The sequence below is a fragment of the Etheostoma cragini genome, chromosome 23 (assembly GCF_013103735.1).
Source record: "Etheostoma cragini isolate CJK2018 chromosome 23, CSU_Ecrag_1.0, whole genome shotgun sequence".
In the NCBI taxonomy this organism is placed as follows: domain Eukaryota; kingdom Metazoa; phylum Chordata; class Actinopteri; order Perciformes; family Percidae; genus Etheostoma; species Etheostoma cragini.
The window spans coordinates 3,637,574-3,655,899 of NC_048429.1; the positions used below are offsets into that span (position 1 = coordinate 3,637,574).

Genomic DNA, 18,326 nt, shown 5'->3' on the forward strand with positions numbered 1-18,326 from the left:
GCTGCACTGCTGACAGATGCTCTTCTCTCTTTATTTCTCTTTCTCTGTACAACTGCCGAATTTGGCCTTCAGAGTTTCTTGATGGACGTCCAGCGTTCAGATCTCCACACAGGCAACAATGCATATCAGAGCTGCGCACGTCAAAGCTTTTCCCTTGAAAAAAAAAAAAGAAAAGGACAAATCATCTCCATCTGCAGGACTCATAACGCATCAGCGCCATCAACACGGTGGCTGGCAAACCCTCCCATTGGCCACCTTGTGTTGGGAAGCTTTCCCTTTCCCATAATTCCACTGTACCGTAAATCAAGCCCTGCTCCAGCCTCCCTAGAAAAACCTGTGTTTGTGGAGTAGAAAAGAACGTGTGTGTAGAGGGAGAGAGAGAGAGAGAGATTAAGCAAGTGGAGGGAAAGAGTAATCTCCTGCTTGACAAGTGTGTGCGGGCGGAGACACACGCACGCACACTCTCACTCTCTCCAAGCAAAAGTCAAACACGTTATAATTTCTTCTATCTCATTCGACTTCCAGCACTCTTAAATCCACAAATCCCCCCACAATACCACTGCCAGGATCAGAATCTGCTGAGCGCTAAACAAAAGCAGGTTACCGAGGCAACGGGATGACCCGTAAGGGATCCAGCTAGATTCTTGTGCCCAGGGTAGTCGCCGCAAATCCCAAACGCTGTATCATCCTGACTCCAACCGTAAGTGTTTCTTTTATTGATGTCAGGGCGGTCACATGCCTACACTGGCTTGGTTGCCTGCTCCGGGCTGGGAGCAGGGTCAGGAGGTTCACTTTGTCCTCAGGCCTGAGAACTCAAGAAGAAAGATGTACTCAATTACATGCGAGTGAATCTGGTGATTTACGGGCTGATAAAGCACTACTAGCTTTGTTAATTGTTACACTGTTTAGCAATGCTACCTAGATCAGTTAAAAGCCATTAACAGGAACTAACAGTTCCACATTTTTAAAAGTACTGAGCTGGACCAACGACTAAAGCTTAACTATAAGTACGTAAAACCTTAAATTCATAGAGAAAGACAAATGGAAACAACAATTTGTGGTTTTAGGAGAAATTTGTGATGCAAGGTGGACAGCAAGGTAAACTGGGTAAGGTTAGAGAAAACAGGGTAAGGTTAGTAAAGGTCCCTGGATGTATTTTTAGCAACATCTGGAAGTCCAAGCATCACAGCCTAATAACAAAGCTGCATCTATCTAACAATAAGACACAAAGGTGATATAAAAAGGATTGAGGTATGATGTGGCATATTCTGGTTCTGGCAAGATCACAACCTCGTTATGGTAAAGACAAAAATACAAAAGCAAGAACATCACCGCATACAAGGCCGGTGCGAGCACCAGAGGCTGGACTGCGATGGACTCCTGCAGGAGAAAAAAACACCTGGAAAACCAACACAACCCGGCGCAGACCTGGGACTAATGTGCTGGCCAGGTAGCTCGTCCAGGGGGAAGAGGCTCAACCTTTGGCCAAGGATAAGGAATAATAGCAATGCCAGCTGTTTCTCCCTTGTTTCAGTCTTTATGATAAGCTAGGCTAAACACATCCTGATTTCTCTTTAAAAAATAACTTGTGGGTTGCCAGGTCACGAAAACATCTGGTTGGCTGTTGTTGTTTTTTATATTGTCCTCGAGCATGACGGTTTCTTTCTCTTGTGAGCTAGCTTTCCAGGTCATTAGGATGACACCTTCAGTCAGCCACAAATATTGAATGCTTGTAGGTTTCTCACGTTCTAAATTTATCAAATTTGCAGTTATTAATATTAATAAGTCAACAAACCAACAACAAAAGTAAGTAAGTCATCTATATTATAAGTGTCAGGAAACTAAAATAATATTATTAAACTACCAAGTCTGTAGAAGTACATGTCTGGACTTTGGTCCAGATGCTTTGCAGCACCTTTCCAGGAGGTCACACGAGTCTTATTAGCAAGTGATGGCAAAAAAAAATCCTCATCCTGTCCCACTTTGTGGCAGCTACAGTTCAGATGACGGACAAACTACTAAAAAGTAGGGACTTCTCGGCTGACTCTCTTCTGCTCATCAAGATTCACTTCATTCTGGGAAAAGCATTGAACAACAAACCGGGCGTGAGATTAAAACAAACACCAGCCTCAAAGAGCTCTAATCTCTCTCTTTGTTTCCCTTTATATCACACTCCTCATTATTTTTATTTGCTCCCTTTTTGTTGAGCCCTGGCTTAAAGTTGGCAGGGCCGCTGAAGAACTATCTGGGGGGGAGATTTGGAGAAGGTTGGTGAGGATTTTAAGGCTGTCTGATCTCCCTTTCACAGTTTATTAGTAGTTCACACACACACACCACAAGAGATCAAAACTCTTTGTGAGGAACAATTGCTTCATTCACGTCACATCAAAGGTAACGCAGAGGCCAGGGGCAGTGACATCTGAGGACGTGCTTCCAGGACAGAGGCAAGTTTGTAAGGTCTCCAAGATGGATCAGATGTTGTAGAAACAGCTCACAGTAAATTAAATACTGATGCCATTCTGCCCATCAGCCATCAGATGGTGTCCTTGAGTCACTGGGATTTGTGAAGCCACTGAGATTCATTTCTCATGTTTCAGAGAAAGTTGGCTCAGTTAGATTCCAGTGCCCTGCGAGGGAGCTTTTATACTCCTTGGAAAATGTTCAGTGTGCACGAACGAAAATGGCAGCTTCTAGCATCTGACGCTGACATGTCCCGTCTTATATGCAGCTGCTCCAGCACCACTTGCACCTGAAGCACAGCAAACGTAGAGTGGAGACCACATTGGACTTGTTCAAACAAAAGCGTGGAGCAGGAGAGCAGTAGCATGTTATGCTTTGTGGATGGCGGTTAACGTGTCCTGTCCAAGAAATATACAAGGTTGACGAACTAGGTTGAAAGAGTGGAGGTCTCCACGGCCTCTTCTTGCTGTGGTCTCTCGTGCAGCGGCGTCACTGTACAATACAAACTAGTTTTTCAGCTGGCATACACATAAAATACAATAAATGGCTCTGTTAAACAACGTTGCGCCGTTGAAGATTAATTACACCTGTGGAAACAAGTGATCAGCTGTCACCTAGAATGATTCATGATCAAGTTAATTAAATGAGTGCCATCTGTAGCTTAGCGGGCATGTGACTGCCATGAAAACGGAGAGGGGGGTTTCTCACACATGGCATTCCTGTGCAAGTACAATGAGTCCTTGTTTTATCAGAAAGCATTACAAGTACCCGCCAAATGAGCCCTTGTCTTCCATGTTTGGTCTGTGGAGAATTGATAATTGTTCGCCAAGGGAATGCAATGCTCAACTCTTCTTCATGAAGCGCTCACTTTGCATGCCATTGAGTTGGAGATGACCTGAAATGGCCTCTTCCTATGATTAAACTCACAACCTCAGTGTCCCCTGCCGGGTTTGTCTAACAGCTGGAGCCCAGCCAGACCTCCAACCTTTTCCCTCATCCTAACCTTCCTGTTTCTGTACTCCACAGCAGGTGGAACACCCCGTACCAGAATATATTATCGATATAATTCAGGGTCTGTCATTGATAGTGAGGAAATTGAGAAACAGTCAGAGAGAGCGCACCTGAAGTAGGGTGATCATGTTGGCCGGGGAAGTGGAGAGTTGGCACTGATGCCTCGATGCATTCCTTTGAAGTACAGCTTTCTGGGCAGGACATAACGGACAGCTGATGTAACTTACTCTTAAGAGAAAAGAAAAACGAGCTCTTCACAGAGCAACAAGCAGCCCGCTGTTTATCTGTAGCAGACCTGAAGTGGTAGTCAGAGATGAAAAAGAACAAAGCTCCAGCATGCAGCCAATTTCCATCAAATTCCATAAAAACTCAGCAGATACTCAGAAAAATATTTATTTTATTGGACATGTACTAGGATAGAGACACTAAAATCAGTTATCCACCATGACAGGTGCTGTACAGATGTCTACATTTCAGTCATCCAGAAGCAAAGTTTCCTGTCGCCACCAACCACACACAGCGGGAGCGTCCGGTGCCAGCTGAGCCCCGATCCTACTGTGGCCGATCCGATCGTCACTGGCTGGAATGAAATTAGTGCGTGATATGAGACTGGAGCCGGAGAGAACATTTTACACATAATGATCTGGACTGTGAAAGGCATCTCACTCACCTGTGGGTGGCCAAGATGGTGGATGAGTAACTGACTGGAGATCTTTCCTGGACATCCAGTGGTGGCAAAGAGGTTTTCGTTGGCTAGAGACCACCTGAGGAGATCTCATCTCTTTAAACGTCATCCCACAAACTTTTAAAATTTGGAAATTTACTGCCAAGTTTGTATATTAAAACAGCTGGCAATCAATTCAAATCCCTTTGAAAGTGTTTTATCTGCATGCATGCAAAAACTTAAAGGGGCATTTGGATCTTCTGCAGTGGGGTTGAACGAGGTACTCATGCATATTCAGTGTATTACAGTAGATGGCTAAGCAATGAACTGCAGTGGTTAGAGCCCGACAGCAAAAGGTATTTCAGCCACCTAAAAAAGGACCCGCCTTAAAAAATCAATACCACTTCAAGTGTACGCTATATTTTATATTCTATTTATATATTTTCACCGCTTGTAAATTTACCTCACAGAACATGGGATTTGGAGTCTGGTGGATTTAAAGTGACCGAAGTAACAGCTTCAATTCCTCTTCAGAAGTAGTGTAAATATAGCGTATACTTAAACAGACATTGATTATTTTAGCTGGTCCTTCTTTTAGGTGTCTAAAATAGGTTTAGCAGCACATTCTGTAGCTTCCGTGTTGGTATGTCTGCCAGCTTCTCCAAACGGGGGGGCGTGCCAACCGACATCTACCGTAGCTAATACACTTAGGATAAGTACCTCATACAATCCAACTTCAAAAGATTCAAATTATCCCTTTGAGCTCTTGAATTGGCAAGTTTTGGGTGCATGGAAACATAAAATCCAGGTCAAAGACCCAGGTCAGGTTTCTTGGTGTAAATTGTTGAAAAATGAAAACAAAAAGCCTCACAAAAGTAAAAAATAACTAAATAGAAAATACAAACTTACTTGAATAGCCTTGCTTTATCTATGTGGGCTGGTCTTTTTTCTTGAGGGTAACTGCAAAGAATAAAAACAAGGATATCCCATTGTGTGCCATCACCCCGATTTAATACGTCATGCAGAATCAATAGAATATTACCCACGCTCCCTTGCTCACCTGGAGCGAGTTATGTCCCAGATGAGCCAGTCGTTGCCTGCCACAGCACCGACTTTAATTGTGTTGGTGAGGCACCAATCCGCTGACATGAGTGGGGACTGACCGCAGTCCACTGACAGAATGGCCTGCTGGGTCACCAGGTCGTAGAAGCGAATCGTTCCCTTCTTCTCTGCCACCATTAACTGGAGAGGACAGACGCGTCTTTTAAACCGCTATTTATAGTTCGTGTTGCTACGCTGTGTGCATGTCAAGCATTCATTTCAGCTCTGTTCTGGATAACAATTATTGCAACTTTTGGATTTACGGGACCACATTTTTTCAATATCATGGACATAATCAGTGAACATTTTGAATACAGTAAATATACCTGTGCCTGTGATATGACATTGCCACAAGAAGCAACCTTACCGTTAACCTCGTTTATATTTCTGGTACTGTGCATGTTTTAGATTTGGTGGACTTTTGGATATCTGTTTATTTATATTTTTACAACTTCATTGATATTGTATGTTGGACCATTTCCTACTTTGTACTGAAGCGGCTGCAGAACAATTTATTGCTAAAGTTCCATTTTATTTCATTTTATATTATTGCATCTTACTATTCATCCATCTTTTTTAAAATACCTGCTTGCTTTCAGTCAGGCAGTCAGCATGCAACGGTAGAGATACTGTGAGTGCGTGCGAAGGATCAGGTTTGTTGGACAGCATGACGAATGAATGAGTTCAGCGACATGGGGGGGGGGGGGGGGGGGGGGGGGGGGGGGGGGGGGGGGGGGGGGCAACCTTCCTACATGAGGTGCGTTGACGCCGTGGCCCCTTAATGGAGGATAACCAAATTACCTGGCCAGCCACTTGGCTTTACACTGACACACCTCACCTAAAGTTACATTCTGCAGTTTACCTGGCCTCCTACCTGACTATGTGTGTACTAGGTTATAGACAACTAATTCATGAGTTTGACCTCAGAATGAGCGTACATTTCAAAACAAACCCCTCCTACCTTAAAGGCTTCCTCTGGGTGCCAGCACACACTGATGCCCGGAGAGCGGAGTCTGAGAGTAGTGCTTTCATTTCCATCCAGGTCCCACACCCTGTAGGAATAAATTCAGTCATTGCCTAATAACCTAGTATTCTTTAAATGGTTCCAAACATGACATTTGCAAAATTCAAGTTTTAAGAGTGTACCCGTTTTATTATAAACTGAAATAAAAAAGGTTTTTCAGGTTGAGAAGGGGGGTAACAAACGCAGGACTTTTAATCTGTTCTCATTAGTATGGTAACGGATTGATTGGACTTGATGTGTGAACCGCTCTTGGCCTAAAATTCAAAACAAAATCCACTACCTCTTAATTAACAACAAAGATGGGGTTTTAGAGCACTTCCAAAAATAGCATCGGCGTCTGAGCCAACCTGAGATTAATATCTGAAAGGAGTTCACTTTCCCAAGGTTTCTTTCTTTGTGGTGCTCGATCCAAAACAAAAATGACATTGTTCATTGCTCAGTTGGCCTAATTGTAACACCTATACAGCCTTGATCCTAACAGATATACGGTCACAAGTTTCCTCATTACCTTGTGACAATATATTCTTTAAAAAAGGCATTTTGTTGTTTCTTCTGGCGACTTTTTTTTTTCAGAAATCAAGCTCAAGTTCTCAATCCAAGACACCCGATTATGAGGCTTTTTATGGCACACAATGCAGGAAATAACAGTCAACAAGTTTTCATCCAACTTCATGTTTGCTCCTAAATGATCTAACTTCTGCAAGTGATGTTCAGGGTTCTTTGTTTTTCCAGGAAAAGAGGGCTTTTTTTTCTCAGATCTGAGCCCTGAGCTGTGAAGACAGACGGACTTATGCTGGACTCCTCTTTCAGGGAAAACTCCAGCCTTACATTACATTGAGCTATGAAGGCAGGGGCAGGATGGGGTGGGGGTGTGTGTGTGTGTGTGGGGGGGGGGGACATCACCCTCGCCTGAGTCGGCGTTACGCTCCACTCACATTACAGCAAATGTTTCGCTGTGGGCGGCCCGCTGCCATTCATTTTCTGTGGAGTACAGAAAGGGCAGCAGGATGCAAGTCAGTTGAGGAAGAGCAGAGGAGGGAAGTTGCTTTGTGAAAATGAAACAGAAAGGTTTTGCAAGCAAATGCCAACCATGTGTGAGGATTATGGACCATTTTATTAAAATAACGGTTGATTCTAATGCTAAATAAGACCTACGATAGCAAAAGCAGCTGAGAAAGACCACGGATATAATGAATCACTTAGATGGAGAGAACTGCAGGTCCTGAGACCTGGATCTATGGTTAACCACATCTGAATGATCCCTGAACAACGAGAGGAGGTGGGGAAGGGGGGTAGTGGTGGTTGGGGGGGCTGCAAGTGTTTCTGGGAAAATAAAACAAACGCCTGTGAAGCATGGGAAGGCGCTGACTGATGAGGTCATACAGAAGACAACATCTAATAAAGCCCAAAAAGTACCTCCAAAGACCATCTAAATGTCAAGTGTGTTGTTGGAGAGATTGATGTCCTCAGGGGTGCGGTGAAGGAGAGGATATGCCCCGTCTCAGATGAAGACCTCAGTAAACACTCAACTTTTCCTGCCTCATCTCCCCTGCAGCAGGATGGAGCCCTGTCGAAACTCTGGGCTTCTTTCCTTCGCCCATGTGCCGACTCAGCCAGAGCCTTCACCGTGGAGCATGAGGGAGGCTGAGCAGAAAAAAAAAAAAAAAAAAAAAAAAGACAAAACCCCCAGGCCACACCGGGAAAACAACGACTAAACCCTATTCTTTCAGACCACTAGCCAAACAGAGCTCAATTGCACGCTACACCACCAACAGCCAAACTTTGGTCAACCACTATGCCCTTCAAACGGAGAGCAGCGGCTCCCCAAAAAAACATGACCTCCGCCAAACGAGGTGAAAGACATGAGACACGAAAACACGCGTTACCACCTCTGATAAAACACCGCGTAATTGCATAACACCACATCGAGGAATAACACTCCGCTTCCATGTACAACAGAGGTTGAAAAGGACATCTGAAGTCCTGTATTGTGTTTTCTAAGTGAGAAAACAGCGTGGCCGTAACGTTACGGTTTGCCAAGGTTTCCCATAAGTGGAGGAAACGGGAAATGCCGTTAGGGCGGCATGATCGGATTTATGGTAGAGAGCAGAATAAGAGTAAGAGTACTGTTGAAAGAGTTACTGAAACCAATTGACGTATTGATTGGGTTGGCTTGTAAAGATGAATGTACATACATATATATATATATATATATATATTCAAGCCGTTGCCAAATGAGTTGCTACAAAGCTAATTAAGACTATCAGCTCAACAAAATTCTCTCTGTATTTCTCAGTATGGCTATGTTCAGAAGATTGCGGCGTAAGAGCGTAGATAACTTCTTCTGAAGAGTCATCCTGTTTTTTTAATCCTCCATGTCCTCCTTGGCTAACAGCAACTGCGTGGAGGGGGGGTGCGCGATCTCATAAGGCTTGTATCATGTGGACACCCCGATCGTGTTGTCATTACTTAAAATTCCTCATGGGGGTAACAGAAAATACGCACTATAGCGTTAAGGAGGAAAATAAAGACATTAAATAGGATTATAAAATACTACTTATAATAACTAGAAAGCTACCAGCTAAGCTATTCAGACAGTTCATACCCCATGAAATAAAATAGCAAGCTAAAAGTAATAGCTAATGGCTTAAATAGATATTGATATCTTAAAATGACAGTTGAAACATATTAAAGGGAAAATTCTTGAATAAACTAAAAGTAAAGGATATGTTATTCAAATAGTATTATTCAAAGTAATGAATAATACATGTCTAAACCCCACATTTACCTAAACCTTGGCAATTGAATTGTATGAACAAAGGTATATAACTAATGCTGTTAAATAACATCCAATTGATGATCTATGCATAAGAACAGATTTAGAACAGAAAGAAACAAAGATTTAAAGCATGGATGAGATACCACGCTGCTGTAATTTGCTGCCCTTACACAACATAATGGGTGGAGAACATCCGACAGATTATCACGGAGAACAGGACAAAAACGCTTTAAAACACAGTATACGGTACATAATGCAGCAGCAGGTGTCCGTTGTCCTGAGTTCATCTGCGAACTCAGTCAACCCCAAATCGCCTCAGCATCCTGCAGTGTGCCCTCGTGATCTCTAGGTGGCACATTTCCCCACAGTCTCACCCAGCTCCATCTCTACTGATACCCTGAGCTGTTTAGACTACGTGAACCAAATGTTAACTCCCCTGAGGGAGTGGAGTCTGGCTCCCCACCTAGATGCGGCAGCGTCCGGTTGCATGCTGGCAACAGCCGAGTTCCCACAACTGCAGGGGACAGTGATGACTAAGCTAAGCAAACTTATAGTAGAGGCACTGCTGCCAAACCTAACAGAGTGATGGAGAGGTCATGAGCCTTTACATGCAGGCAATCACTCCCCTCCCTCCCTTTCTGCGGGGCTAGTTCCTCCTCTCATATTGAGCCTCAGTTTGTGTGGGCTGACTGGAAGGTCCTCTCCTGTTAACTTGATCTATTCCTTGTTCCGCCTCTGTCTTCCTCCCGTGTCCCATATTTTCTCAACATGACAGAATTTAAATCTTTCAGCACATGGAGCGCACTCCTGTTTTCTCTGGCCGGTCAGCGGAGCCAGAGGAGAGTCAACGGGAGTGGAGGAGATTCAGACGGGCAAATGTGGCCGGACAAGGCACTGAGCAGGACAGGACGACCATCAAGTCGGTGACTATCAAAGTGTCTCCGCTTGATGTGGCTACCTGGCCGTTAGGTTTTAATCACGGATTAATCTTGAAACGTTGTTCTGGTTCCAGCTTCTTTAATGTGATGATTCGCTGTTTTGCATCATTGTGAACTCAACATGTTGAACTTCTGACATGTTGGTCAGAAAGATGAAGCTATTTGAAGAGGTCACCTTGGACTCTGGGAGACTGTGCTGCACATTTTCCACAATTTTGAACATTTATCAATGACTGACGAAATATCAGGAAAATTATTTGGTAACGGGGCGGCCTCTAGCTCACCCAGTAAGAGCGTTCGCCCCATGTTGGCTGAGTCCTGCAGAGACCCGGGTTCGAGTCCAACCTGTGGATCTTTGCTGCGTGTCATCCCCCATCTCTCCCCTTTCCTCTCTATCCACTATCACTACCTAACAAACGCAAAAGCCCCCCCAGAATTTTTTTTTTTTAAACAAAATTTGGTAATAATAAAAACAGTTAAGTCATCATTTGTCTGCAACTTTTGGTTAAAATCTAAAAGTATCAAAATAAAGAATTTATACCAAAGGGGCCCAGTACTGCAACCCAGCTTTGCATGTTTCAGGTTTGTGTGTGTGTGTGTGTGTGTGTGTGTGCGTGTGCGTGTTTGTGTGTGTGTGGTGGGGGGGCCTGGCCGCTGACACATGTTTTCCCTCCTCTAGAATTAATTGAAAAGGAACATTTGGGAACCTTGTTATAGGTCCCCCTTAGAAAGGAAAATGTTCGGCAGCTAATTGGATTTCCATATTTAACCAATTAGCTAGAAAAGCTACAAAGCAGCTCTGTCACACCAGAGGATGTTGTGCTTAGCATCAAGTTTCACTGTGGAAACACAGTCAGGACTTTATGCACCATTAACAGAGAACAGAAAATCAGAAGCTGGGACACACTCACTCTCTCTCACACACACACACACACGCACGCATGCACGCACACACGCAAATGCACGCACACACACAAGCACACGCGCACACACAAACACACACACAAAAACTGTTTGGACCTGCAAGTGTGGTCATCACTGACAGAAGCTATTTGTTTTCCTTCTGTGGGCTCGAACACCAAATGGTTAATGTAGCTGGTGTGGCCCTCCATCACCTGGGAAACAGCATAGAAAAACAATATGTAAACAAAAACAGGAAACACGTGAACAATAATCGGTTAAATTAGCATCTTCTAGCAAAACTGGGCTTACTACACTAGCCTCTCGCTCTGCTTTCTATGTGCACGGCTACATTTCCTGTTTGACGAAGTACCAAATGTCAGTGCTAAGTAGAAAGAGTTTGATGCCAACTGACAAGCACAATTCTATTTAATGTGCTCCAGATGTTGCACTACCTTGACTTCATTCCTATCCTGAAGATCAGAAGTCAGCAGGCGTAGCTTTCGGTCAGTTCCAGCGGTGCAAAATCTGCAACCAGAAAGGAAGAGGAAAAGAAAGAGAGGATGTAAAAATATAAAAAACAGAGAAAGAACATCCAAACAGAGTCAGACTGTACAGACCCAATGACAGACGACATCTCTTCCTACATGCATGCCTGCAGCCGCCCGGACTGGCACCTCTGGATGAGAGTGTCAGTGTGTGCGGTAGAAACTTGGACAGTGATCAGTGGAAACGCTGCCAGGGAGAATCTAATTGCAAGCTAAGATAAACACGGAGAAAAACAAGATTGCTCACGCCATTTACGCGGGTCTCTGTTCAAAAACCTGTGTGGACTTTCCCTCTAATCAGTCGTAGTATACACCAGCGCCTGCAATTATTCTCACAATTACACTAACTCACTTATGACAAGAAAAACACACATATCACCAGAATAAATAGACAGCGGTTTACAGATTTTCAGTTGCAGGCACAGATGGATTTGGCATGATGTCACTACAAACACCCTTAACGTGCTTCAGGGTATTGCAGCTACAGAAGATTAGATTATATTATATTAGGATAGGCCTTCTAAACCTACAAATTAGTGTTGTACTTTGGAGTAAAGTATGGAACACGTTCTGGCCCTTTTTACTTTAATGTCTAAGCCATTTTCTTTACTGATCGCAGAGATCAGTTACAACAAAGCTGAAATTCACTGGTGTTTCCCTTTTAATAGTGACTTTTAGTGTAAAACACAAGACGAGACCAATACAGAACATAGCAGAAATGAGAGACCAAAGTTTATCAGTTCCTATCAAGGTTTATCAAGGTGATGTCACCACAAAGTAGGGCTGCACAATTAATCAAATTTAAATCCCGATCACGGTTTTTGCCTTCCACGATCAAATTTGCGTGATCAAGCAATATTTTAAAAGCGTCATTTCATAGAACGCTCCGTTTTTTTTTGTCGCAAAGCCAATCTACCGCTCCGTAAACCACTGTCTGATCACGTGCCTGGCAGAGGTGTTCCCTGCACCGCATCTTAGTTTCTAGATGTAGGCAGTCACAGAGGACAGAGTAACGGGAGGAAAATGAGAGGCCAACCTGTGTGTCTACCAGTGTTCCCACTGGTAACTCTGCTATCACGGCGAAAAACACAGAAGAAGTTGTTGAATGCGTCCATTGCACCCCCCTCTCTCCCTCGCTCTCTTAATCAGTTATTGTTGAAAACAAGTGAAGGAGCTTTCTCAGACATACATTTTTAAAAATATACACATATATATCATACGCTATTTATTTCAGATAGCTAATTTTCCTTTTCATGTGTTGCAGGTGCATGTCTATACAACATACAACTTCAACATAAGAAGAATGTAGCATAATAGAGATGTGAAAGCAGTTATAAATAGCCTGTGTGACAATAAATTATGTTTTGGTTAATATCGACAAGTAATCGTGATAATTAATCAAGATCTCAATAATGATCAAAATTATCATGATTATCATTTTGGCCATAATTGTGCAGCCCTACCACAAAGTACCCCTCAACCAGGAGACCTGAGGACACACAGAAGGAGGAGACCTTTTTGGGGGAGAAGGATCATCTTTAAGTGTAAAACGTCTTCAGTTGCATCCGCGTTTGAATTCTGACGCCTGGCACATGCTTTCTGGCAAAGACACCTAAGAGAGAGTTTGATTCCCAGTAGCTGTATGAATTGGCTGTGAGAATGGGGGGGAAGCCGGTGGGGGTTATCCTTGTCACATTTGAGGTTGGACAGCCTGAACCTCTGTGTATTATGCCCTCCGAGTGAAGACCATCGCTGGCAGTTAAAAAGTTAGCAACAACGTTTTTTCTAGATTTTTCTTTACCGCCGCTATGATGGAAAGAAAAATCCCTAGTGTTGTTCCACACATCCTCTTCAAAGAAAAAGAAGAAGAAAAAAACTTCCAAAGAGCAGATGTAACATTTTCTTTCCACAACAGCCCTGTGTCACTCCTTGTAAGCTTGATTTTTCCTATGTATGCTGGACAAATCTGCTCTGAGAAGGATTCTGATTGGTCAGTAAATGAGTTAGGCTGGTCCTTGTCAGATGGGCTAGATCCGTGCAATCAGTCATGCCACAGCAAGTTGTTTATTCTCTAACAAGCAGGCAACTGTAGTGCACAATGGTGGGCCTAATTTGTCTTATTAGATTGCATTGAGTGATATGTGACACTGTACACCAGAAGATTGCAAAGTAAATGCTGAAATTCCATAACCAACGGTTAGTTCTTCTTTCTAACTAAAGTTACTTTTTGTGTGTAGTGTGTCTGGTCTTTCTAGGATTCATTATTCTGCACATCTTCCCATCACAAGATGTTGTGGTGGATGGTGGCAGCGCCTCAGCTTGAGCCCCCCCCCCTTCCCCCTTCTCCTCTCATCTCCCTCACTCTCTCTCTCTGGGCCCCCACTTGACGCAAGCCTGTGAGAAAGTTAAACTTTTCCTGGAAGGCACAGCTACGTGCAGATCGAAGGGAGGGATGGAACCTGAGTGGGTAGTCATCAGTGCAATAACAAGTGCGCACGTCACAGGGCTTACTCCAGGGCCCCGTGGAGTAAACCACAGAAGGCCGGGAATTATCGCTGCCTTTCCTTTTCAATTACAGAAAGCCTAAACACCTCCGGGGGGATCGTGGAACCTTCCCATCCACCACTCCAATTAGGAGGAAACTCTTGCTTTCTAACAATCTACAGTAAGGCTACTTCCCTCCTGTCCAAGGCCACCTGAAATAACTTGGCTCACATCCTGGCAGCTGCGGCGTGACAGTGAGAGGTGATGACTTTTTTTTCACTGCAGTGTGTCTGCTGAGCTTTCTTCACAACTGCCTCTTGCTCTAGTAGTCAATAGACGAGTTTTTGTGAAGATTTATACTGTTGTGTTTAAAGACATAGATGTCAGGTTTCGTGGGAGTGAAATATGACACTTGACACCTCCTAATCCCATTACGGTGATCTGATGATCCCTTACATAACAAGAGGCACTGGAGCTGTAGATGTCCCACAATAAACACGGTCTCCTATATAAAACAGCAAATTGTGCTAATAAAGTCATAACTTAAACTGACTGACTCCGCCAATGTCAGCACCTCTTCACATAATATATGGATGGCTTAGCTGGTTAGAGAGGCATGAATGTAGAGGTGGTGGTTTGACCCCCAGCTCCTGCTGTCCACAGTGTTCTTGAGCAAGACACCGAATCCCCAACTGATGCATGTGCATGGGGAAAAAAATGAAAGTTGCGTTTAAAGTTATATTTCTGTCGCCTCTATTTTTTGTCAAGGTTCAATAGGTGCTGTGTGGTAACACAATATGATGAAAGAAAGGATTGGTGGGTTGTCAGCTGAAAAGCCAGGCAGTGAGAGACCATTTTGTTGAATATTCCAATCCCAAAGGCAGATTAATAACAATTAAGACATTGTACAATTTTACAAACAGCATTGGACAAAAAACATACAATCTTGTGAAATACTGTAGATATTGTTAACTTGGTAGCCTCCTGCATTATAAAGGTTGTTGTTCAGATGCCAAATCTAGAACTCCCATTAGTGTAAACCCTTTTTTTCAACCAATTCTTAGTAAATTCTTTAGTAAACTCTGTGTACACAAACAGTGTTCTCAATGCTCGAGACCACAGGTAGAGACCCTGGTGATGCTTCGAGCAACGTCTCATGTTGTGTTTCTGCCTTCTTAGTGTTTTAAAATAGTGATTTTGATGCTATCATAGCAGTGCCCGTAGCATTCCCATTTTGCAAAAAACAGTGCAAGGATATTTCATTCATTCATCTCATTATTCTATTTCAGCTCCTTCACACTAAGACAAAACAAGCAGGAAATGTCAGAAACAAATAAAAATAAAACAAAATAAGTAAAAGACACAAAACTTCATGAAATCAAATTCTCTATGCGATTGCCATATCTTCAAAAAGTCTGAGGTTCTGTCTTTACTCTGATAATAAACGCTGTCAATAACAAATTGCTTGAGAGTTCCTTCCACCAGTGGACTGTTACTGGGGGTTTGGAGGCCTTCCATTTTAAAGCTAAGCATTTCCTAGCTGCCATCAAAGCAAGATCTATAAACATACTTTCATATTTATTCCACTTGTCACATTAGTTCCCAAAAGACATACATGAGGAGAAAGGGGAAAAGATCCATTTAAAACACAACAATATCAGCTTGATAACAAGTTTCCAGAAAAACAAAAGTTGTTCCCATGACCAAGTCATGTGAAAAATAGTACCTTTATAATTTTTTCCATAGCCAGTAGAGGAATGATGGCTCACTGTTAATTGTATTTAATTTCTCTGGAGTATGATAAACCCTGTGCATTTTCTTAAATACTTCTAATTTATGCCTTCAATTACAAGAGTATTTATGTACTTTCCTGCAAATAAAAGACCAATCTTTTTGGTTTATTTCCATGTAAAGATCTTGTTCCCTCTTTTGACTTAAATTGTCTGTGTTCACCATTGAACTTGGAATACTATTAAATCCTTGAGTTAAGTTTCTTCTTGTTTTTCTCTGCATTCTTCATTTAAAAATTGATTTTACATGGTTCGGGTTCTTGCAAAGAGCCGTGCTCTGAGTTGACTACATGCCTTATTGGAAAATACACTACCGGTCTAAAGTTTGGGGTCACTTTTAAATTCCCATTGCACTCCATTTTAGACAGAATTTTTAACCAGGGCAGCAGTTTTCAGATTACATTATGTGTTTACATAATTGCAAAAGGGTTCTCCAATGTTTTTGTAGTTAGTTTTTGAAAATGATATCAGATTGGTGAACAGATTGTGCCTTTGGACAGACATTGACATTCTTAATTGACATTCAAGACAGACAGACAGGCAGACACTATAATTGTACTGTCCTGCACCCTGCAACATGGTATCCCCACAACAAGATGCTGGAAACACAGTAGCAGTACCTGATTGTGGGTATCCTGTCCAGTCGGGACTCTGGGCTCCAGGCGAGAGCATCGACCCGCAATTCATGATGAAAAGCTCGAAGAACATTGAATTCAACTCCCTCGATCTCTGTATCCTCCTCCTACGGGAACAAGTGTACATTTAGAAAACATTAAGCTAGGCATTACTGTAAGTAAACCGGTCTGTGTAAAGCTGCATCTCTTACCTGGAATAGGCAGGTGCCCACCACCACATACTGGTTTCCACCATAGGCCAGAAGAGAAGCAGGGGTACCAGAGCTGAAAGGACTAAATTCAACCACATGAACATAGTCCTCGCATGCCACAGTGTAACTGGGACTGCGGCTAGAGTCCTCCTGCATGCTGGGTGTCCTGGTAAGGCTGGCTTCAGATCAGAGCTTCAACTGTAATACATCAGAATAAAACAGGACAAGGCAATGTTACTTTGTCACCGTTAAAAGACGTACATCTGATTAACAAATCACCTCAGAATACTGAACAAAACTGGCTATAGACGTGACCTGAGGTAGGCTGACCAAATAGATAGTGAGGTGAAACAGACTATACTATGGTAGCTTCTAGCTCAGTCCATAGGGAGTTGGATTGGGAACCGGAGGGTCACTGGTTCAAGTCCCCGTATGGACCAAAAAGTAGGGAGTGTGGATTGGTGGCTGGAGACATGCCACTTCACCTCCTGGGCATGCCAGGTGCTGTTGAGCAAGGCACCGTACCCCCCCAACCGATCAGGGCGCTGTTTCAGCTGGCAGCCCACTCACTCTGACATCTTACCATTAGTACATGTATAGGTCCTGAGCATGTGTGTGGACACAGAGTGTAAATTGTAATTTTCCCATTGGGGATCAAGAAACAGATTAAAATTAAAATGATATTGCTATATGTCATAACAATATATATTTGGATATTAATGACAGAGAGAATTGTCTCTATATCCCCCCCCCCCCACACTCCAAGCTTGAGCAGAACCTCAAGTACTGTGTTTTGGGAAAACATAATTTATAGTGGAATAGAAATGTGGAATTATGCTGACTTCTCATGTTCAGTTCAACGGCATAAAAAATAAGATCTATAACTTCAGCTGTCATAGATGAAATAGTCCATACACCTCTGAGGAGCACAGTTAAATCAGACCCCCTGATAGGGTATGCACTAGATTTTTGTCAGGATACTTGGAGAGAACGGAAGACCAAACCTCATTCAAACATGTAGTTATATTGTATATTCCTGCAATCACAGAGGCATACATAGCGGCTAGGATGGCATGTGGGTATTTTGACTTAACTGTATCGGTCACCCTTCAAATCGGCAAACAAACACACAAAGCAGTGCTTTAAAATTTGATATTACAACAATTTTGGGTGAACATCTCGAATCCAGGTTATTTTGGAACAAATAATGATAGATACAGTACATATATTGTGTACATTATCTTATGTGAGCTCATTTTAATATCACATGTCCAGTGTCCATGTTACTAACGTTACACATAACGGCAACGTTACCGTGTCACCGGGCAAAGAGCTAGCTAGCTAAAACGTGATTACTGTCTACAAGTGCACAGCTAGCTAGCATTAGCCAAACAAAGGTTTATATTACACGTTTTTCAAATGTACCGCTCCGACTAATGACGTAACCATTAGCTCTTGGTTACGAGAGTTTATTCCGATTTAGAATCGAGTATTGACTGATATACTTTACCACTTTATTTTCAAGAATTTCTTTGAATCAAATGGTACGCGCGTTTGAAATGTTTTCAAGCCGTTTCCGGGTACGACATGGAATATACCATTTGCGTACAAATGTCAAGGGGGATTTCGCGCAACGTAAATTTAAACATCTAAACCACGTTGTATAATATAGTAACATTGTTGCGCTATGAAGTAAAATACATGCTAAACAACACTTTCTAGCATTATGCCACGAAACTATAAAAAAGTAATGTGGTAGAGCAATACCTTTTAGTCTGTAGCTCCCATTGTTGTCTACAAA

The 18,326-nt window shown here is 42.8% G+C and overlaps 1 protein-coding gene across 3 annotated transcripts in view; it reads right to left on the reverse strand.

Annotated features, from left to right (window-relative positions):
* Positions 1–3,848: 3,848 nt before the first annotated feature.
* Positions 3,849–18,326, reverse strand: part of nup37 (nucleoporin 37) — a 33,886-nt gene continuing 19,408 nt past the window's right edge. Inside the window, exons 1-10 of one of the 3 annotated variants that reach the window (XM_034863593.1) lie at positions 18,036–18,228; positions 16,526–16,704; positions 16,320–16,441; positions 11,333–11,405; positions 10,998–11,092; positions 6,198–6,288; positions 5,196–5,377; positions 5,045–5,095; positions 4,142–4,235; positions 3,849–4,051 (exon numbers count right to left, since the gene is read on the reverse strand). In XM_034863593.1, the coding sequence (XP_034719484.1) occupies positions 3,938–4,051; positions 4,142–4,235; positions 5,045–5,095; positions 5,196–5,377; positions 6,198–6,288; positions 10,998–11,092; positions 11,333–11,405; positions 16,320–16,441; positions 16,526–16,681 (978 nt within the window). In that variant the 5' untranslated portion in view covers positions 16,682–16,704; positions 18,036–18,228 and the 3' untranslated portion in view covers positions 3,849–3,937. Of the gene's footprint in view, positions 4,052–4,141; positions 4,236–5,044; positions 5,096–5,195; positions 5,378–6,197; positions 6,289–10,997; positions 11,093–11,332; positions 11,406–16,319; positions 16,442–16,525; positions 16,724–18,035; positions 18,229–18,326 lie in introns of those variants that run through there. The other 2 variants (XM_034863591.1, XM_034863592.1) reach the window with 2 other exon arrangements.